A 17,071-nucleotide genomic window follows, 5' to 3' on the forward strand; every position below is an offset into this window, starting at 1 on the left:
TTGTTTTAAATCCCCACCCACCCCACCCCCACAAAAAAAATTGTAGATTTGAGTAGAGCCATTACATGAAGGCTTATTTCTGTACAACATGGAAGCTGGTTACATAGTCAATGTTAACTTCCTAAAGTGCATCTTTTGAAGACTTGTCTAGTAAAACTGCAGTATCAAATATAAAATACTTAACACATGACATGCAATAACAAAGCTAAATCATTATAGTTTAAAGTTTTTAAAACTATTTTTAAAACTTTTGATCCACCAAAGAATGAAGATGTCAAATACAGTAGCATTCTCATTCTCCAACAGTATGCATTATATGCTTTTGTTATTTGGCAAATCTTTTGGAGTCGAACAAAAATAATGCAGTCTAAACAATATTTCTTCTGTCATTGTAATACGATTCCTCGGGCAGAACATTTAGGTGCAGAGCAAGAGTTAGATTTTTGGAAGTTTTGGTGCATTAACCACAGGATTTGCCTCCTGTAAGTATCTCCTCCCTGCACTCTTGTAATCATAGGTGCAGCTGTGAGTTTCTGCATAGCGATGAGATGCACAGAAGTTGTTTCCACATCTAAAGCACAAAAAAAGTTTATGTGAATAGTCACATTTCTACAAGAACCTCATCTCTCTGGGAGATCAAAGCTTGATTTCACGTAGTCCATCACGAGCCCTTTAGTTCTCTTTAGAATTGCAGGGCTGACATTTCCCTTCTACTCATAAACAAGCACAAGCACCCCAAAAAAAGAACCGGTTAATTGTCTATGAATATGAGACTTTATAATAAAGAATCTCTTCTGGAGTGAAACAGGCTGTTGACCTCTAGGAAGTAGTAAAACTGCAAAAAGCAAAAAATATATCTACCACTTCCTCTTATATCTAGTAAACCTGGGAGAACTCTGAATTTCTGAGAAATTCAGTCTCATAAGAAAATTAAATTATGTAAAACCTAACTATGCCATGAAAGGATTTTAAAGTACTTCTAGCAACAAGATAAGCTGTTTCCATTTGAACAGAATACACTCTAAAAAGCAGCAGCTTTGTTTAATGCCTGGCCTCAACCTAAGGGCAGACACCATCCTCGGAGCATATTAGCAATGCTAATGAAAGAAATAGTTATGGGTAGGAAAAAATTATTTTTATAAACATATTATTCATCTGTTTTGAAAAGTGTACCATATAATCATAATTTATAGTACATTAATGTTAAATTTAGTCCTTTTTTGTTTAATTTAAAATAGAATCGAGAATTCCCTGGTGGTCCAGTGGTTAGAACTCCACACTTCCACTGCAGGGGGCAAGGGTTCAATCCCTGGTTGGGGAATTAAGATCCTGCATCCTGCATGCCACTCAGAGTGGCCAAATAAATAAATAAAATAAAATAGAATCTTGAAGGAGGGGTTCTTCCAGGCCACAGTCAAAGAGAAACCAAGTATATCTATCATAAGACAAAGAAAGTACACTTCCATTGGTTTATATATCCTACTTTAAAGGGCAGGGGAGGATCTCATGACTGGAAACACATAAGCTATCTACTTGCTCTTTACTTCAGCCAATAAGGAGTTCAGCTGGGTCTGCTATTTGAACATCATCTTAATGATGTTATGAATAGGCAATTTAAAGAACATTTTGTATTGTATCCCCACACTGGGTCACCACAAAAAAAGCATCCCAGCTTTTCAGCTAGCCAACCTGCCTGCATTCGTAGCTAGTAGCCAGTCCAGTTTTCTTTCCACAAAGAAAACAATGCTTTGTTGTTTTCTTCTTTGTTTGAATAGGGGCTTTCACGGGTGGGAGGTGATGAGTACATTCTCCTGTTAGAGAAAGCACACCTTGATTAATACAGACATAAAATTCTAGATGTGAAATACTATTAAAACATTAAACACATCCCTGCCACAGCAAACCTCTAAGCCATAAGAAATTAATTAGTGCTTTTTTTATATCTAAAATTATTTACAGAATTGCAAGTAAAGATGCACTAGAACTGTTATATTTTTTAAGATGTGGTAGGTTTCTACTGACTAAGACATATTTTTAGGACTTATATTTTTTACATACCAACACCTTTCTAATTATTTCTGAGGACACTCAGTACATTTAAAGTATACTGAACTTTGGCGGAGAATCAAGAAGAATATCTGGTTCAAAATCATATTTATGAGGCCTCTGAGGAACAATATAATATGTATTATAATCACCCTGTCCTTTCACACCAAGAAGGAGCACAAGAATATCATGAAACTGGTCTTTTAGACCTAATTATACCATAGAAACTAAATTCATCAAACCACAAGCAAGTTATTCTTTCAAAACTTCAATTTGTTCATTTTTATGATAACAGGACATGTATTTTTCTCCCTAAGTTTCTAAGTGTTTAAAGTCAACTCAGTTCTCACATACAAAAAGCATTCTGAAAAATTTAAATGTTATATTTATATAAAATATCATATTATCAATAGTGACTCACAGGTACACTGCTCGATTTCACAGTACTACTACCTTTTCAGAAAATATTTACTAAATTCTGGGCTATTGTAACAACTTGATTTTTTACCTTAAAAATAAGAGCACACCTGCTATTATATGAGAAAGAATTAAATCAATTTCTTTAAATACTAAGTGAAATGCTTTTAGAACTGAGTAGAATTCCAACAAACCCCACTCGTAAGCAGAGAGACTCAATGTCACTACCCATACTTGTTACACTAACAGTATAAGTACACAGTGCGTGGTGGCACCCAAAGGCCAAGAAACAAGAGGCAAACAAAGAAAGCAAAAACAAAGGGAAGAAGTGAGAAGAAAAATGGTAGAGTGTCAATACAGATGATACCTATTCTCTACTACTGAAAAAGGTTTGAGAGGTCTGGGCTTAATGTTTATCTGGCAGCTAAAAGTCTCTGAAAATCCTTCAAGGGTTCGAAAAGTTGGAATTACAATTAATTGGCACTATGCCTTTTGCCACAACCCAAACTGGGTGCTGGATATACAAGCCCAATAAAATTAAGTATGCTTTATTACTAGGCTAAAATACAGTCCAAGATCTCGCCCAAAACTGGAAAAAAAAATTGCCTAAAACTGGAAACTAACTTATGACTCCTAATGGTGGCCAGGCACCAACTCAAGTTAATAATAAGCACTTTCTTCTTCAAGTGCACTTAGAGTTATCAAGAACATTTCACAAAGGTGATGGGACACTTTCCTCTTCTTAAATAATAAAAATAAGACAAGCATTTGCACAGGACACAGAGGAAAGGCATATACTACCAGATATCCTCTGAAGCTCATCTAATTGCAATTATCTGTGAAATTCAGGCTTAGGATATTCTTCCTTAAACAACAGTAGAAGAAAAATCTGTTGACGAAAATTTAGTTCAGTGTAGTCATATTTTCATGTTTTTCTTTGCTTGGGGGTGCTTAATTCAATGTTTCCCAAGCTTTTTTTTTTTATTCAAGAACTCTTGTGAATGTGCAGAAACAGAGAACATAGTAGTGACCAAAATAAGGTGGCACAGAAACATAACCACAGTCTTCTCCTATGAGAATGGTTTCCATATATCCTTCTACCAACCAGAGAAATATAAAATTATTAGTCATATACTCCATGCTAGGAACCAGCCCTAATATATAGGTTCCCTACTACCAACAGGAAAAAATTCAACTTCCATGGATTGACATTCAAGGTCACATGTCCAATATGATACCTTTCTAACTTTCCAGAGTCATTTTCTGTCATTTGCCACATCATACCCACCCTGAATGATGCGCCAGACCCATTCACATGTGCAATCTCTTCTTCTAAAATGCTCCAGTAACCTTGTCAATCTAGTAAAACTCTACTCATCCTGTAAGAAGATATCATCAATCATCAACTCCTCTCTGAAGCCTTCTCTCAAATGTGTAATGAACATATGAATAAAGAAAAAGTCAATAAAATAATGCCAATGCGAACAGCTGCTTTTCAGAATGAAAGTAAAGATATTTGGATTAACTCACTTGTTTGGCATTTCCTAAATATTGGTCTAATTGGTCTAATTAGACCAATATTTAGGAAATATGGTCTGATATTTGATCTAACACAATAACTATAAAAATTCACCCAACAGAATAAGGCAGCAAAGTATTAAACGGTGTTCAAGATGCAAGTTTGGTAATCATCTGCCTAAAAATGATAACTAAAGCTATGAAGATGGATAAGATTTCCAAGGGAGACCCTACAGTGAAAAGTAAAGAGGACCAATGGAGGAACTCGATTAAGTCAATTAAACAAAACTTATGCCAAAACTTTCACAGACTCTTCTAGGTAATTCAGAATGATACAGTTATTAATGAAAGAAAACAGCAGCAAGTTACATGGCTGTAGTTTGGAGAATCATCACTGCAGGTAGCAGTTGATGACTTGACCTAAATGAAATCAATCAAAAGAGTATACACCTGGGGACAAGCAGAGGGACTGGTAAAACAAGTTAAAAAGAAAACTGAGGCTTAAAAAAACCAAAAACAAACAAAACCAAAAATCTACAAAAATCTAATAGCCCAGAATAAAAAAAGAAATAAAAAGGGAGAAAGAAAGGAAAAGAAAAAAAAAACTATTTCAAGAAGAAGGCCATAACAATCAAGTAAGATAAGGATACAGAAGTATCCACTGGATTTGAAATTATGTAGATCTTTGGTGACCTCAGCAATGGCAGTTTCAGAGAAGCAGCGAGAAGAGAAGAAAGCACTGCAGGCTGAATTAGAGTTGAGAGAGATGCGACAAGTACAACACAAACTTCCAAGAGGCTGAGCTGTGGGTTAGGACTGGACAGATTTAAATAGGTGTCAAAGAAAAATAATTATAACATTAAAAGTAGATACATTATAATAATCAAAACTGTGGCACTGGCATAAAGACAGACATACTGATCAATGGAATACAATTAAGGACCCAGAAATAAACCCTCACATATATAATCAAATGATTTTGACAAGGGTGCCAAGACCATTTGATGGGGAAAAGGACAGTCTTTTTAACAAATGGTGCCTCGAAAACTGGATATCCACATGGAAAAGAATAACGTTGGGCCCTTACATTACACCATATATAAACATTAATTCAAATGTATGCAAGACCTAATGTAAGACCTAAAACTATAAGACTCCTAAAATAAAATATATGGGAAAAGCTTCATGTCACTGGATATGGCAACAATTTATTGAACACAACACCAGACACAGGCAACAAAGGAAAAAATAGACAAACTGAACTTCATGAAAATTAAAATCTATTGTGCATCAAGACATTATCAACAAAGTAAAAAGGCAACCTACAGAATGGGATAAAATATTTGCAAATCATATATAAGGAATTAACATCCAATATATAGAGTCACCTAAAACTCAACAACAAAAAACAATCAAATTCAAAAATGGGCAAGCGATTTGAACACATATTTCTCCAAAGATATGCAAATGGTTAAGCACATTAAGAGATACTCAACTTCACTAATCATCAGGGAAATGCAAATCAAAACCACAATAAGATACTACCTCACACCTGTTAGGATGCCCACTATCAAACAAAACAAAACAAAACAAAACAGAAAATACCAAGTATTGGTGAGAATGTAGAAAAATTGGAAACCTTGTACACTGCTGGTGGGAATGTGACATGGTACAGCTACTACGGAAAACAGTATGGCAGTTCCTCAAAAAATTAAAAATAGAATTACCATATGAACCAGCAATTCCACTTCTGGGTATATACCCAAAAGAATTGTAATCAGAGTCTCAAAGAGATATTTGTATACTCGTGTCTGTAATAACATTATTCACAAAAGGTAAAATGTGGAAGCAACACAAGTCTCCATCCATAGATGCAGAGGTATGCAGAGTGTTGTATATACATACAATGGAATATTATTCAGCTTTAAAAAGTATGGGAATTTTGACACATGCTAAAACATAGATGAACCTTGAGAACACTATGCTAAGTAAGCCAGGCATGAAAAGACAAACACTGAATGATTTCACTTATATGAGGTACTTAGAGTAGTTAAAATTATAGAGACAGAAAATAGAACAGTGGTTGCCAAGGCCTGGGGAGAGGGAGGCATGCGGAGTTAATGTTTAATGGGTACAGAGTTTCTGTTTTTCAAGATGAAAAGAGTTCTGGACATGTATGGTGGTGTTGGTTGGCCAAAAATGTTAATTACTTAATGTCATTCAATTGTACACTTAAAAATGGTTACGATATTAAATTTTGTTATGTGGGTTTTATCACAATAAAAAAATTTAAAAGTGGATATATTAAGACTTTAGAACCTTGGGCCTTATACAGTAGTGGAAACAAACCCTAGGTATCTCTTTAAAGTAACATGGCAACCACAATATATAATGTATTCTTTAGAACTTCGGGCCTACAAAGGTGGTACATCTTCGGTAGAGTTTCCATCTCTAGTCTGGGTATTAAAACACAAAAAATGATGATAGTAATGGCTTCTTAGGAAATTATGGCTGGCCAGTGCACCTTTAAGGTGTTATTGATATAAGTGAGTGCTAAGAATATAGTCATTTCTGCGACTATGCCTTGGAAAGGGCTAGTCAAAGAGACTGTCCCTTTCTTTCATCCAGAAAAAAACAGTTCATCAAATGGAGCTCTTACTACTGTCCTTGATATTGGACGATGACTTCAAGAAACATCTTTCTAGGGTACTTCCTCAAAACCCGTCCAGCACCCAGCATGGCTCTAGAGTGGCCAGGGACTGGGAGGGCTGCGAGCTACATGTCAATTGTTCATGCAGCTTACCTTTTCGCATAGACCGTATCTTCTCCCAGACAACAGAGACCTCAATTTCAATTTTTGTTTGATTCTTCAAATATGTCCTACAGTCAGTTCTCATAATCATTTTCTTAAGCGGAACAAAGTTGAGGGAAAATTTACTCTGTACATGCCACAGAGAATGTTCTAATTTCTCTTTGAAAATTCAAATTCATAGTATGCATAATACTATGATCATTAGCCTTATATTGTTTTCAAAATTATCTGTTGCTTACCTACTCTTTTCCCTGCTGCTGTATTATTTCCATTCATTCCAATACCACGGGCAGACTACAATTAAAACACAAAACATCTATAGAGGTGAGTTAATGGAAAATAGAAGGAAAGATCACCAAACATGAAATAATTATATTTTATTATAAAAATGCTGCTGAGCTTTCATTTAAAATTATTTAATCTGTTTTTAATTAAATTAACTTGGAACCTGATTGTCCCATCCATCAATATTGTACTTACTCTTTATCTATAAGAAAGTAAAATTCGATGGCTCAAATAAAAGTTCTTATTGAGGAAAAACATTAATAAAAATATTTAGTATTTAAAAATACATGATAAACTGTTTACACAAAGCTACTTTCAAATTATAGTTCTCAATTTAGGACCAAAACATTATTAAAAATTCAACTGTCAAAAAAATTTTCTACAAACTAGATAAACATTTTAGGAGAAAGTTATGAAAAGAATTCAACCTTAGGCCTCTTTATTTAATGTGTAAACAGAAAACAAACTATATGTTGAATCACTACATGGATAACTAGTAGAACATATTGAAAGGCAAATACTTACTAAAAAAAATTCTGTAGGTTCTAACTGGGGAGAACTTTTCCTAAGGCTTTCTTCCTGAAAATGCTGGAGGTTTGTAAACAGCCCAATTCCAGAGGTTCGAAGCCTGCCTGCCCCACGTGTGCTCTGCAAGCTGTCTCTGCTTGCGCTCCGGGCCAGCGAAGCAAGAAAACCTATATTATTTACACAACCAACAGGCTCTTTGGATGCCTTGTTAGCCATTTCTGTGATATCCCGAGCCTCAACTTTAGAAATAATATCAGATCTTTTCCCAGGTGAATCGACTTTAACAGCTCGAAAGCAAGTAGTCCTAGGGAAAGAAGAATCAGTTATATTTCGAATGTCCAGCGACCGAAGCACATTTTGTGAAGCAGAAGACTGGAGGTTCCCAGACTCAAAACATTTGGACTGTCTCTGTGGTTTCACCAGAGAGTTATGTAGTGACATTGGTGCAGAACAGTGAAGAGGTGATAAGAGTCTATTCTTGTGAGGACTTAATTCACGGTGGTCGAGAACTGCAGTTTCTACTGATTCACCACTCAACACTCTTGCAACATGTTTAAGATGCTGCTCTGTAGCTTTCAACCCTTTATCACCATTAGTGAGTGAGAATTCTGGATTTATCTTCTGTGTGCCTTCTAAGCCACTGCTCTGTTCATCAGCATTTCCTTCGGTAAAGGAAGCAAACGAACCCACTTCAGGTAGAAGCGATTCTTCAGTTACACACTCTTCTGAAGTTGGAAATAAAACAGTGTCATCCTCATTATTAGATGACAAATTTCCTGAAAAGTTTTTTGTCTGCCTAGGTAGGGATGATCCAAGATGGAGAACAGAATCAGCAAGCTCTTTGTCATTTTCAAACTCCATAGGGGGTATCTGAGGTGGTAGTTTGAAGCCACTATGGGAATGAGACTGTGTGTTACTCTCCCAGTTATTGTCTTCCTTAATAAAATCACTAGCGATAGATGATATGGATATATCAGCAGGGGGCAGAGCTGGCAAACTTGAAATGGCATTGCTGGCCGAGTCAGGCAGATATGTGTTCCCAGAAGAAGGTAAACAAGACTGCCCAATGTGGGGGAGAACCCTTAACAATCTGTGGCAAGCAGCTGGCGTGGAACTACTGGAAGGTCGAGGAACTACAGGTGGACGAGGTTTTACCTTGACAGGCTTCTTAGGCTAAAAGAAAAGAGAGAATATATAATTCTTTACACGGTCATTTTCTCTGCCCATTAACAAAAATTAATAAAGGAAGAAAAGGTTACTTCTGTTAACATACTGGCATTTGGATTACCTCAATCTAAAATGTTTAAAAAGGTTAAAATCTGGGGCTTCCCTGGTGGCGCAGTGGTTGAGAGTCCGCCTGCCGATGCAGGGGACACGGGTTCGTGCCCCGGTCCGGGAAAATCCCACATGCCGCGGAGCGGTTAGGCCCACGAGCCGTGGCCACTGAGCCTGCGTGTCCGGAGCTTGTGCTCCGCAGCGGGAGAGGCCACAACAGTGAGAGGCCCGCGTACCGCAAAAAAAAAAAAAAAAAGAAGCAGCAGCACGGGTAAACTTCAGTAAAAAGACTGATAGTAAGCATGTAATATATTTAATTAAAGACCTAAAACTAAGAGTGGGGACAAGATTAGAAAAATGATTTGTAAATGTTATACTATCTTAAAAAACAGAAATAATGCAAATATTAAAAATGGAAGAAGAAAGATGAGAGAAAGTAAAATAAGTTCATTGATTATAACTTAATAAGTAGGAGTCAAAAGATATCTTTTAAAAATAAAAGAGAAGACAATTAAGTATGGAAAAGGCAGAATAAGGACATGATAAAAGATATTACTATAAAGTTAAACAGTAGAACAAAAAATAAAAGCCTTCTGAAGTACCAAAAAACACATACTCACATACCCATACACACACAAAACAGGCCATAAAAAAACTGTAAATATAACAAAATAATAAGACATTAAGGACCAAATATGGGGATGTCCCCGGTGGCTGTTGTTAAGAATCTGCCTGCCAATGCAGGGGACACGGGTTCGAGTCCTGGCCCGGAAAGATCCCACATGCCTCAGAGCAGCTAAGACCGTGAGCCATAACTACTGAGCCTGTGCTCTAGAGCCCACGTGCCACAACTACTGAGCCCACGTGCCACAGCTACTGAAGCCCACACACCTAGAGCCCGTGCTCCACAACGAGAGAAGCCACCGCGATGAGAAGCCCGCGCACCACAATGAGAAGCCCGTGCACCGCAACGAAGAGTAGCACCCACTTGCCACAACTAGAGAAAGCCCACACGCAGCAACGAAGACCCGACACAGCCGTAAGTAAATAAATATATATTTTTTAAAAAGACCAAATATAAAAGTCATACCAATAAATGTGAATGTGATTAAGTGGTATATTTTTTTAATTTCAAATTGGTTCACAAAGCAAAAAACAACTCTATGCTATATATAAAACATCTTCCTAAAACAAAGTAAATCAAAAGTTAATAAAAAAAAGACATGAGAAAGAGTACACAAAGCAAATTAAAACAATAAGATATCAAGGGTTATGGGCCTGATATCAGGCAAGGAAAATTCAAGCTGAAGGTCAGAGATGAAACATTTTATAACGTCTAGAATTAGCAGTATAATGAAAATACAACAGTTATTAATATTTATGCACTAAATCACACAACCACCTTCTTAAAGCAAAAACTATGGGAGATGAAAAGAAAAATACACAGAAACCCACTAATAATTACAGATTTTCACGTATCACTATTCTCATTCTAAGAGAGAGCAGGCTGACAAAAAATAAGGAAATAGAGGACGATTTAATAATGTCAAATCTTTCAGACAGCTATCAAACTTTTACCCTGATAACAGAGAATGAGCCATTTTCTTAAGTATACACAGGACAGTCATAAAGAGTGACATTAAATCACAAATAATCAAATTCTATTAAGCAGATGTGGAAATAACGTTCTCTGATTTCTATGCAATAAAAAGAGAAATTTTAAAAAATTAAAAAGCCTCTCTCACCAGGAGTTTTTCAAACTCAAACTAGTCTTGGATAAACTATCAACTAAAAATGCAAAATTTCTTTTAAAAATTAATGAAAATACTACAAATTGACATTAAGTTCTCCCTGATGAGCTGAACTGAAAAGAATATGTCGTCTACATAATATCCTGCCAAAAATGTTTGACCTGCATCTAATCATGATGAAGCAATAAGACAAACTCAAACTGAGGATATTCTACAAAATTGGCCTACACTTCAAAAATATCTGACATGAATGTCCAAAAAAGGCTAAGAAATAGTTCTGTATAAAAGCAGACCAAGAAAACATTACAACTAAATACAACAATGCATGATTCTTGATTGGATCCCAGATTGAAGACAGAAAGAAAAATCAAAATAAAACAAAATGCTATCGAATACATTATTGAGACATGGAGAAATGTGAATATGGATGAAGTAATGTGTATCAGTGATAAATTATGTGTGTGATAACTACATTGTGGTTATGTAGGAGAAGGCTCTGTTCTTAGGAGTTATATACTGAATTAAATATTTAGGGGTAAATGTTACTATATCTGCAACTAACTCCCAAATAGATCAGGTAAAAGAAATAGGGAAAGAAAACAAATGTGGGAAAATGTTAACTGGTGAATCTAGGTAAAATTTTCATGGTTGTTCACAGGTATAACATTTCTGAAGGACTGAACATTTTTCAAAGTAAAAAAGGTAAAATAAGTGTTCAGACAAAATCTAAGAGACTTAATTGCCAGGAGACCTAAATTAAAAGAAACACTAAAAGATTCAGATGGGAGGTAAAAAATCTTTAAAGGAAGCAAGTAATTGCAGGAAAGAATAAAGAGCAACAGAAAAGGTAAATATATGGGTAAATATAAATAATATTAGCAATATAAAACAATTTGAGGGGCTCAAAATATATGTGAAATTAAAATGCATGACAATGACTCAAAAGGTGTTTGGATGTATAAATGGAGTTAGTGTTCTAAGATTCTGGCATTAAAAGCAAAGTGGTAAAAATCATTTTTATTAGACTATAAGTAGTCAAGAATGTACAAATAATCTCTAGAGTAACCACTTGTAAATTGCTAACAAAGTAGTAGAGGATAAAAACTGAATAACAGGGCTTCCCTGATGGCGCAGCGGTTGAGAGTCCACCTGCCGATGCAGGGGACACGGGTTCGTGCCCCAGTCTGGGAAGATCCCACATGCCGCAGAGCGGCTGGGCCCGTGAGCCATGGCTGCTGAGCCTGTGCATCCAGAGCCTGTGCTCCGCAACGGGAGAGGCCACAACAGTGAGAGGCCCACGTACCGAAAAAAAAAAAAAAAAACAACTGAATAACAAAAAATAGACTAATCTAAAAAAGGAGAGAAAAAGAAACATAAAACAGGTGGTTAAATAGAAAATAGTAAGATGATAAAAATCCACATGTATTGGTAATTATACTAAATGTAATAGATGAAAATCTTAAGCTTGTCAGTTTAAATTAAAAAATAATAAAAGTAACCATGAAAAAAAAGAAAAAAGAAAAAACTAACCATGTACTGAATACAAGAGACAATTCTTAAATATAGGAACATAGAGTGAAAGTAACAGAGTGGAAATATAATAGAAACATAAACCAAAATAAAGCTAGCTCAGCTATACCAATAACAAAGTAGCTTATACTAATAAGACAAGTGCATTACAAGACATAAATAAAAACGTTTTTATAATGATAATAAATAATAATTTTTATAATAATATAAACTACAAGAAAGATATCACAATTCCTTGGATATCATAAAATCTGTACTAGATCATTTGATCTAGTTTGACAGAGTTTCAAAATACATAAAGCAAAAATAAACTTCTTAAAAGGAGAAACACACAAATCCACTACCAGAAAGGGAGATTTTTAATACACTTCTCTGAATAACTGATGGAAAACAGACACACACAAAAATTAGAAAACCAGAACACCACAAATAACTTATCTAATTGATATATACAGAACACTATATATATGGACAGATTACACAGTCTTTCCAAGTGTGTAAGTGGCATTTATTAATATGCTTAGTCACAAGTCAAACCTCAACTAATTTCAAAGGCTTGAAATCATTTAGAGTATGTTCCCTGACCACAGTGATATTAAACTACAAATCAGTAATAAAAAGGTACATAATAGGACTTCCTTGGTGGCGCAGTGGTTAAGAATCTGCCTGCCAATGCCGGGGACACAGGTTCAAGCCCTGGTCTGGGAAGATCCCACATGCCACGGAACAACTAAGCCCATGCGCCCCAACTACTGAGCCTGTGCTCTAGAGCCCGAGAGCCATAACTACCGAGCCCACGTGCCACAACTACTGAAGCCCTCAAGTCTAGAGCCTGTGCTCTACAACAAGAGAAGCCACCGCAATAAGAAGACTGCGTGGCGCAGCGAAGAGTAACCCCCGCTCGCCACAACTAGAGAAAGCCTGCAGGCAGCAATGAAGACCGAATGCAGCCAAAAATAAATAAATAAACAAATTTATATCTTAAAAAAAGGTACCTAATATTCCACGTTTGTAAACTAGAGGTTTGCTTCTAAGTAAGCCATGAGTCACACTGATATAAAGATTTAATGTAATCCCTGTGAAAATCCCAATAGCATTTTTGAAGAAATAGAATAATCCATCCTAAAGTTCGTAAGTGATCTCAAGGGACCCCAAATACTCAAAATAATATTGACACATAAGAACAAAGTTTCAGGTCTCACACTTCCTGATTTCAAAACTTACTGCAAAGCTAAAACTTATTGTAAAGCTTATTACAAAGCTGTTGGTGTGGTACTGTCTTTATGTCAGTACCACACTAATCAAAATAGTGTGGTACTGACATAAAGACAAACATATTGATCAATGGACTACAACAGAGAACCCAGAAATAAACCCTCACATATATAGTCAAATGACTTTCAACAAGATGCCAAGACTACTCAATGGGGAAAGAACAATTTCTTCAACAAATGGAGTTGGGAAAATTGGATATCTTCATACAAAAGAACGAAGTTGGACACTTACCTTGCACCATATACAAAAATTAACTTAAAAATGTATCAAAGACCTAAAACTATAAAATTCTCAGAAGAAAACAGGAGGAAAAGCTTCATGACATTGGATTTGGCAATGGTTTCTTGGATATGACATCAAAAGCAGGGGCAACATAAGAGAAAACAGATAAACTGGACTACATCAAAATTTAAAGCTTCTGTGTATCAAAGGATACTACCATCAGAGTAAAAAGGCAACATACAGAATAAGAGAAAATATTTGATAATCATATATATCATAAAGGGCTAATATCCAGAATATATAAAGAATTCTTAAACCTCAACAACAAAAACAATAACCTGATTCAAAAATGGGCAAAGCACTTGAATGGATATTTCTCCAAATAAGATATACAAATGGCCAACTAGAACATGAAAAGATGCTCAACATCATTAATTATTAGGAAACTGTAAATCAAAAGTACAACTACGACCTCATGTCCATTAGGATGACTACTATTAAAAAAAAAAAAACAGGGGCTTCCCTGGTGGTGCAGTGGTTGAGAGTCCGCCTGCCAATGCAGGGAACACGGGTTCGTGCTCCGGTCCGGGAGGATTCCACGTGCCGCGGAGCAGCTGGGCCCGTGAGCCATGGCCGCTGAGCCTGCGCGTCCGGAGCCCGTGCTCCGCAACGGGAGAGGCCACAATGGTGAGAGGCCCGCGTACCGCAAAAAAACAACAAAAAAACCCAAGTATTGGTGAGGATATGAAGAAATTGGAAGCTATGGAAAACAGTATGGCAGTTCCCCCCAAAATTAAAAATAGAATTACCATATGATCTTAAAATTCTGGGTAAATTTCAGAAAGAATTTAAAGTGGGGTCTCAAAGAGATATTTGCATACCCTTGTTCATAACAGCATTATTCACAATAGCTAAAAGGTGTAAGCAACACATGTCTCCATTGACAGATGCACGGTTAAGTAAAATGTTGTATATACATATTTACTCAACCTTAAAAAGTATTGAAATTGTGACATAAGCTACAACATGGATGAACCTTGAGGACATCGCTAAGTGAAATAAGTCACAAAAAGACAAATACTGTAGGATTTCACTCATATGAGGTTCAAGAAAGTCAAATTCATAGAAAACAGAGAGTAGAATTGTGGTTGCCAGGGGCTGGGGGAGTAGAGAAGTAGGGAATTGTTTAATGAGTATAGAGTTTCCATTTGCAAGATGAAAAAGTCTGGAGATTGGTTGCTCAACAGTGTGAATGTACTTAACACTACTGAACTGTATGTACACTTAAAAATTATTAAGATGGTAAATTTTGTTATATTTATTTTACTATAATTAAAAATTTAGTAATGTTAATTATAGAATCTAGGTGGTGGATAAACAGGTGTTCACTGTAAAATTCTTTCAACCTTGCTGTATGTTGGAAAAGAAAGGAAAATTAAAGACCAATTTCTCTGATGAACAAAAATCCTAAATAAAATATTAGGAAATTTAATCTAAAGACATAAAAAGTAAAATTCACCACAACCAAGAATGGTTCATTCTAAGACTGATTTCATATTTAAAAAAAATAAATTCACCACATTATCAGAATAATTTTATTCAGTGTAAAATACTTTTTAACTTCCCTTTGGATTTCTTCTTCGACCCATCAGTTACTTAGAAGTGTGTTATTTCCAAAATAGTAGATTTTCCAGATATCTTTGTTGACTCCTAATTTTATCCATAGTAATAAGAGAGCATTTTTTTCCACACACACACACACACACACACACACACACACTGTATTTTATTTTTACAAGAGATAAATAAACTGACACCAAGCACTGTAAATGGATGACCACAACAAAAGCAACAATGATTGCAATTACCAAACACGAAACACACTCATACTATGAAGAGAGCATTTTTTGTATGATTTGAGTCTTTTAAAACTTATTGGGACTTGTTTGATAGCATACAATACACTTTATCTTAGTAAATGCTCTGGGTGCACTTAAAAAGAATGTATATTCTGCTGTTGTTAGGTGGAGCTTTCTTTAAACGTCAATAGGGACAAATAGGTTTACAGTTGATCGAGTCTTCTTATATCCTTTCTGATTTTCTGTCTATCTTTCCTATCAATTTTTGACAATGCGAGTTATATTAGAAATCTAATATAACTATGAATTTAACTATTTCTCTTTGTAGCTTTTGCTTCATGAATTTTGATGTTCTGTTATTAGGTATATAAACATTTAAGATTGTGGGGAAAGGATTTTATTTTTAATAGAGTTAGGTCAACTGTACTCCATCTGGAAAAAACTTGTCTTCATCCTACTTTACATTATATATGTTTTTTAAAGTTGTGAGGTTTTTCTTTTTTTCAGATGGATTGTAAATCTAAATGAGAAAGAAAAATCATACAGCTTTTGGATAAAAAACACAGGCATGTGTCTTCAAAACCGTGTGGTAGGAAAAAACTTCATTAAAAGTTTATAAAAACTAGTAATCATAAAAGGAATACTATTAAGTTAAAATACATTAAAATAAAGAATATTTATTCATTAAAAAAATAAGAAAGTGAAATAGCAGCTGCTAGAATATCTATAAATCATGTATCTGTCAAAGAACTTGTATCCATAGTATATAAAAATTCCTTCAAATCAGTAAGCAAAAGGCAGACAACCCAATTTTAAAAATGAGCAAAATATTTGAACAAGCACTAGACAAAAGTCAGTATCTTAAAAAAGAAAACGGATGTATTTAGACAGTGAGATTCACATGATATAAAGACTGTTGGTACAAAAGTCAATATCTTAATGGTGAATAAGCATATGAAAAGCTTAACATTATTCTCCATCAGAGAAATGTAAATTAAAACCACTACACATCCACCAGAATGGATAAAATAAAAAAGACTCACAATGTCAAGTGTTGGTGAGGATGTGACACAAACGGGAACTCTCCTGTTTCTGATGCGAGTGTAAACTGGTTCAGACACTTCACAAAACTGTTTAGCAAAACAATTAAAGCTACACATATACCTACCCTATGACTCTACAAGTCTATTCCTAGCTATATGCCCCAAAGAAAAGAGTGCATGGGTCCACCAAAGTCATGTATAAGAATGTTCAAAGCAGCTTTGTTGATGAAAGCCAAAAACTAGAAACAACCTAAAGGTCAAAAGAAGAAGGAAGAAAGGAAGTACAGGCATACCTCGTTTTATTGCACTTTGCAGATAACCGCATTTTTTACAAATTGAAAGTTTGTTGCAACCCTGTGTTGAGCAAGTCTATATTGATGCCATTTTTCCAACAGCATTTGCTCACTTTGGGTCTCTGGGTCACATGTTGGTAATTCTTGCAATACTTCAGACTTTTTCATTATTATTTTATTTGTATGGTGATCCGTGATCAGTGATCTTTGATGTTAC

At 35.4% G+C, this 17,071-nt stretch overlaps 1 protein-coding gene across 1 annotated transcript in view; it reads right to left on the minus strand.

Moving 5' to 3' along the window:
- Positions 1-259: 259 nt before the first annotated feature.
- Positions 260-17,071, minus strand: part of ZFAND4 (zinc finger AN1-type containing 4) — a 62,774-nt gene continuing 45,962 nt past the window's right edge. Inside the window, exons 7-10 of the mRNA XM_065894469.1 lie at positions 7,604-8,779; positions 7,033-7,087; positions 1,694-1,811; positions 260-571 (exon numbers count right to left, since the gene is read on the minus strand). Of these exons, the coding sequence (XP_065750541.1) occupies positions 436-571; positions 1,694-1,811; positions 7,033-7,087; positions 7,604-8,779 (1,485 nt within the window). The 3' untranslated portion in view covers positions 260-435. The remainder of the gene's footprint in view (positions 572-1,693; positions 1,812-7,032; positions 7,088-7,603; positions 8,780-17,071) is intronic.

This window comes from Phocoena phocoena, chromosome 16 (assembly GCF_963924675.1).
Source record: "Phocoena phocoena chromosome 16, mPhoPho1.1, whole genome shotgun sequence".
NCBI classification, from domain to species: Eukaryota; Metazoa; Chordata; class Mammalia; order Artiodactyla; family Phocoenidae; genus Phocoena; species Phocoena phocoena.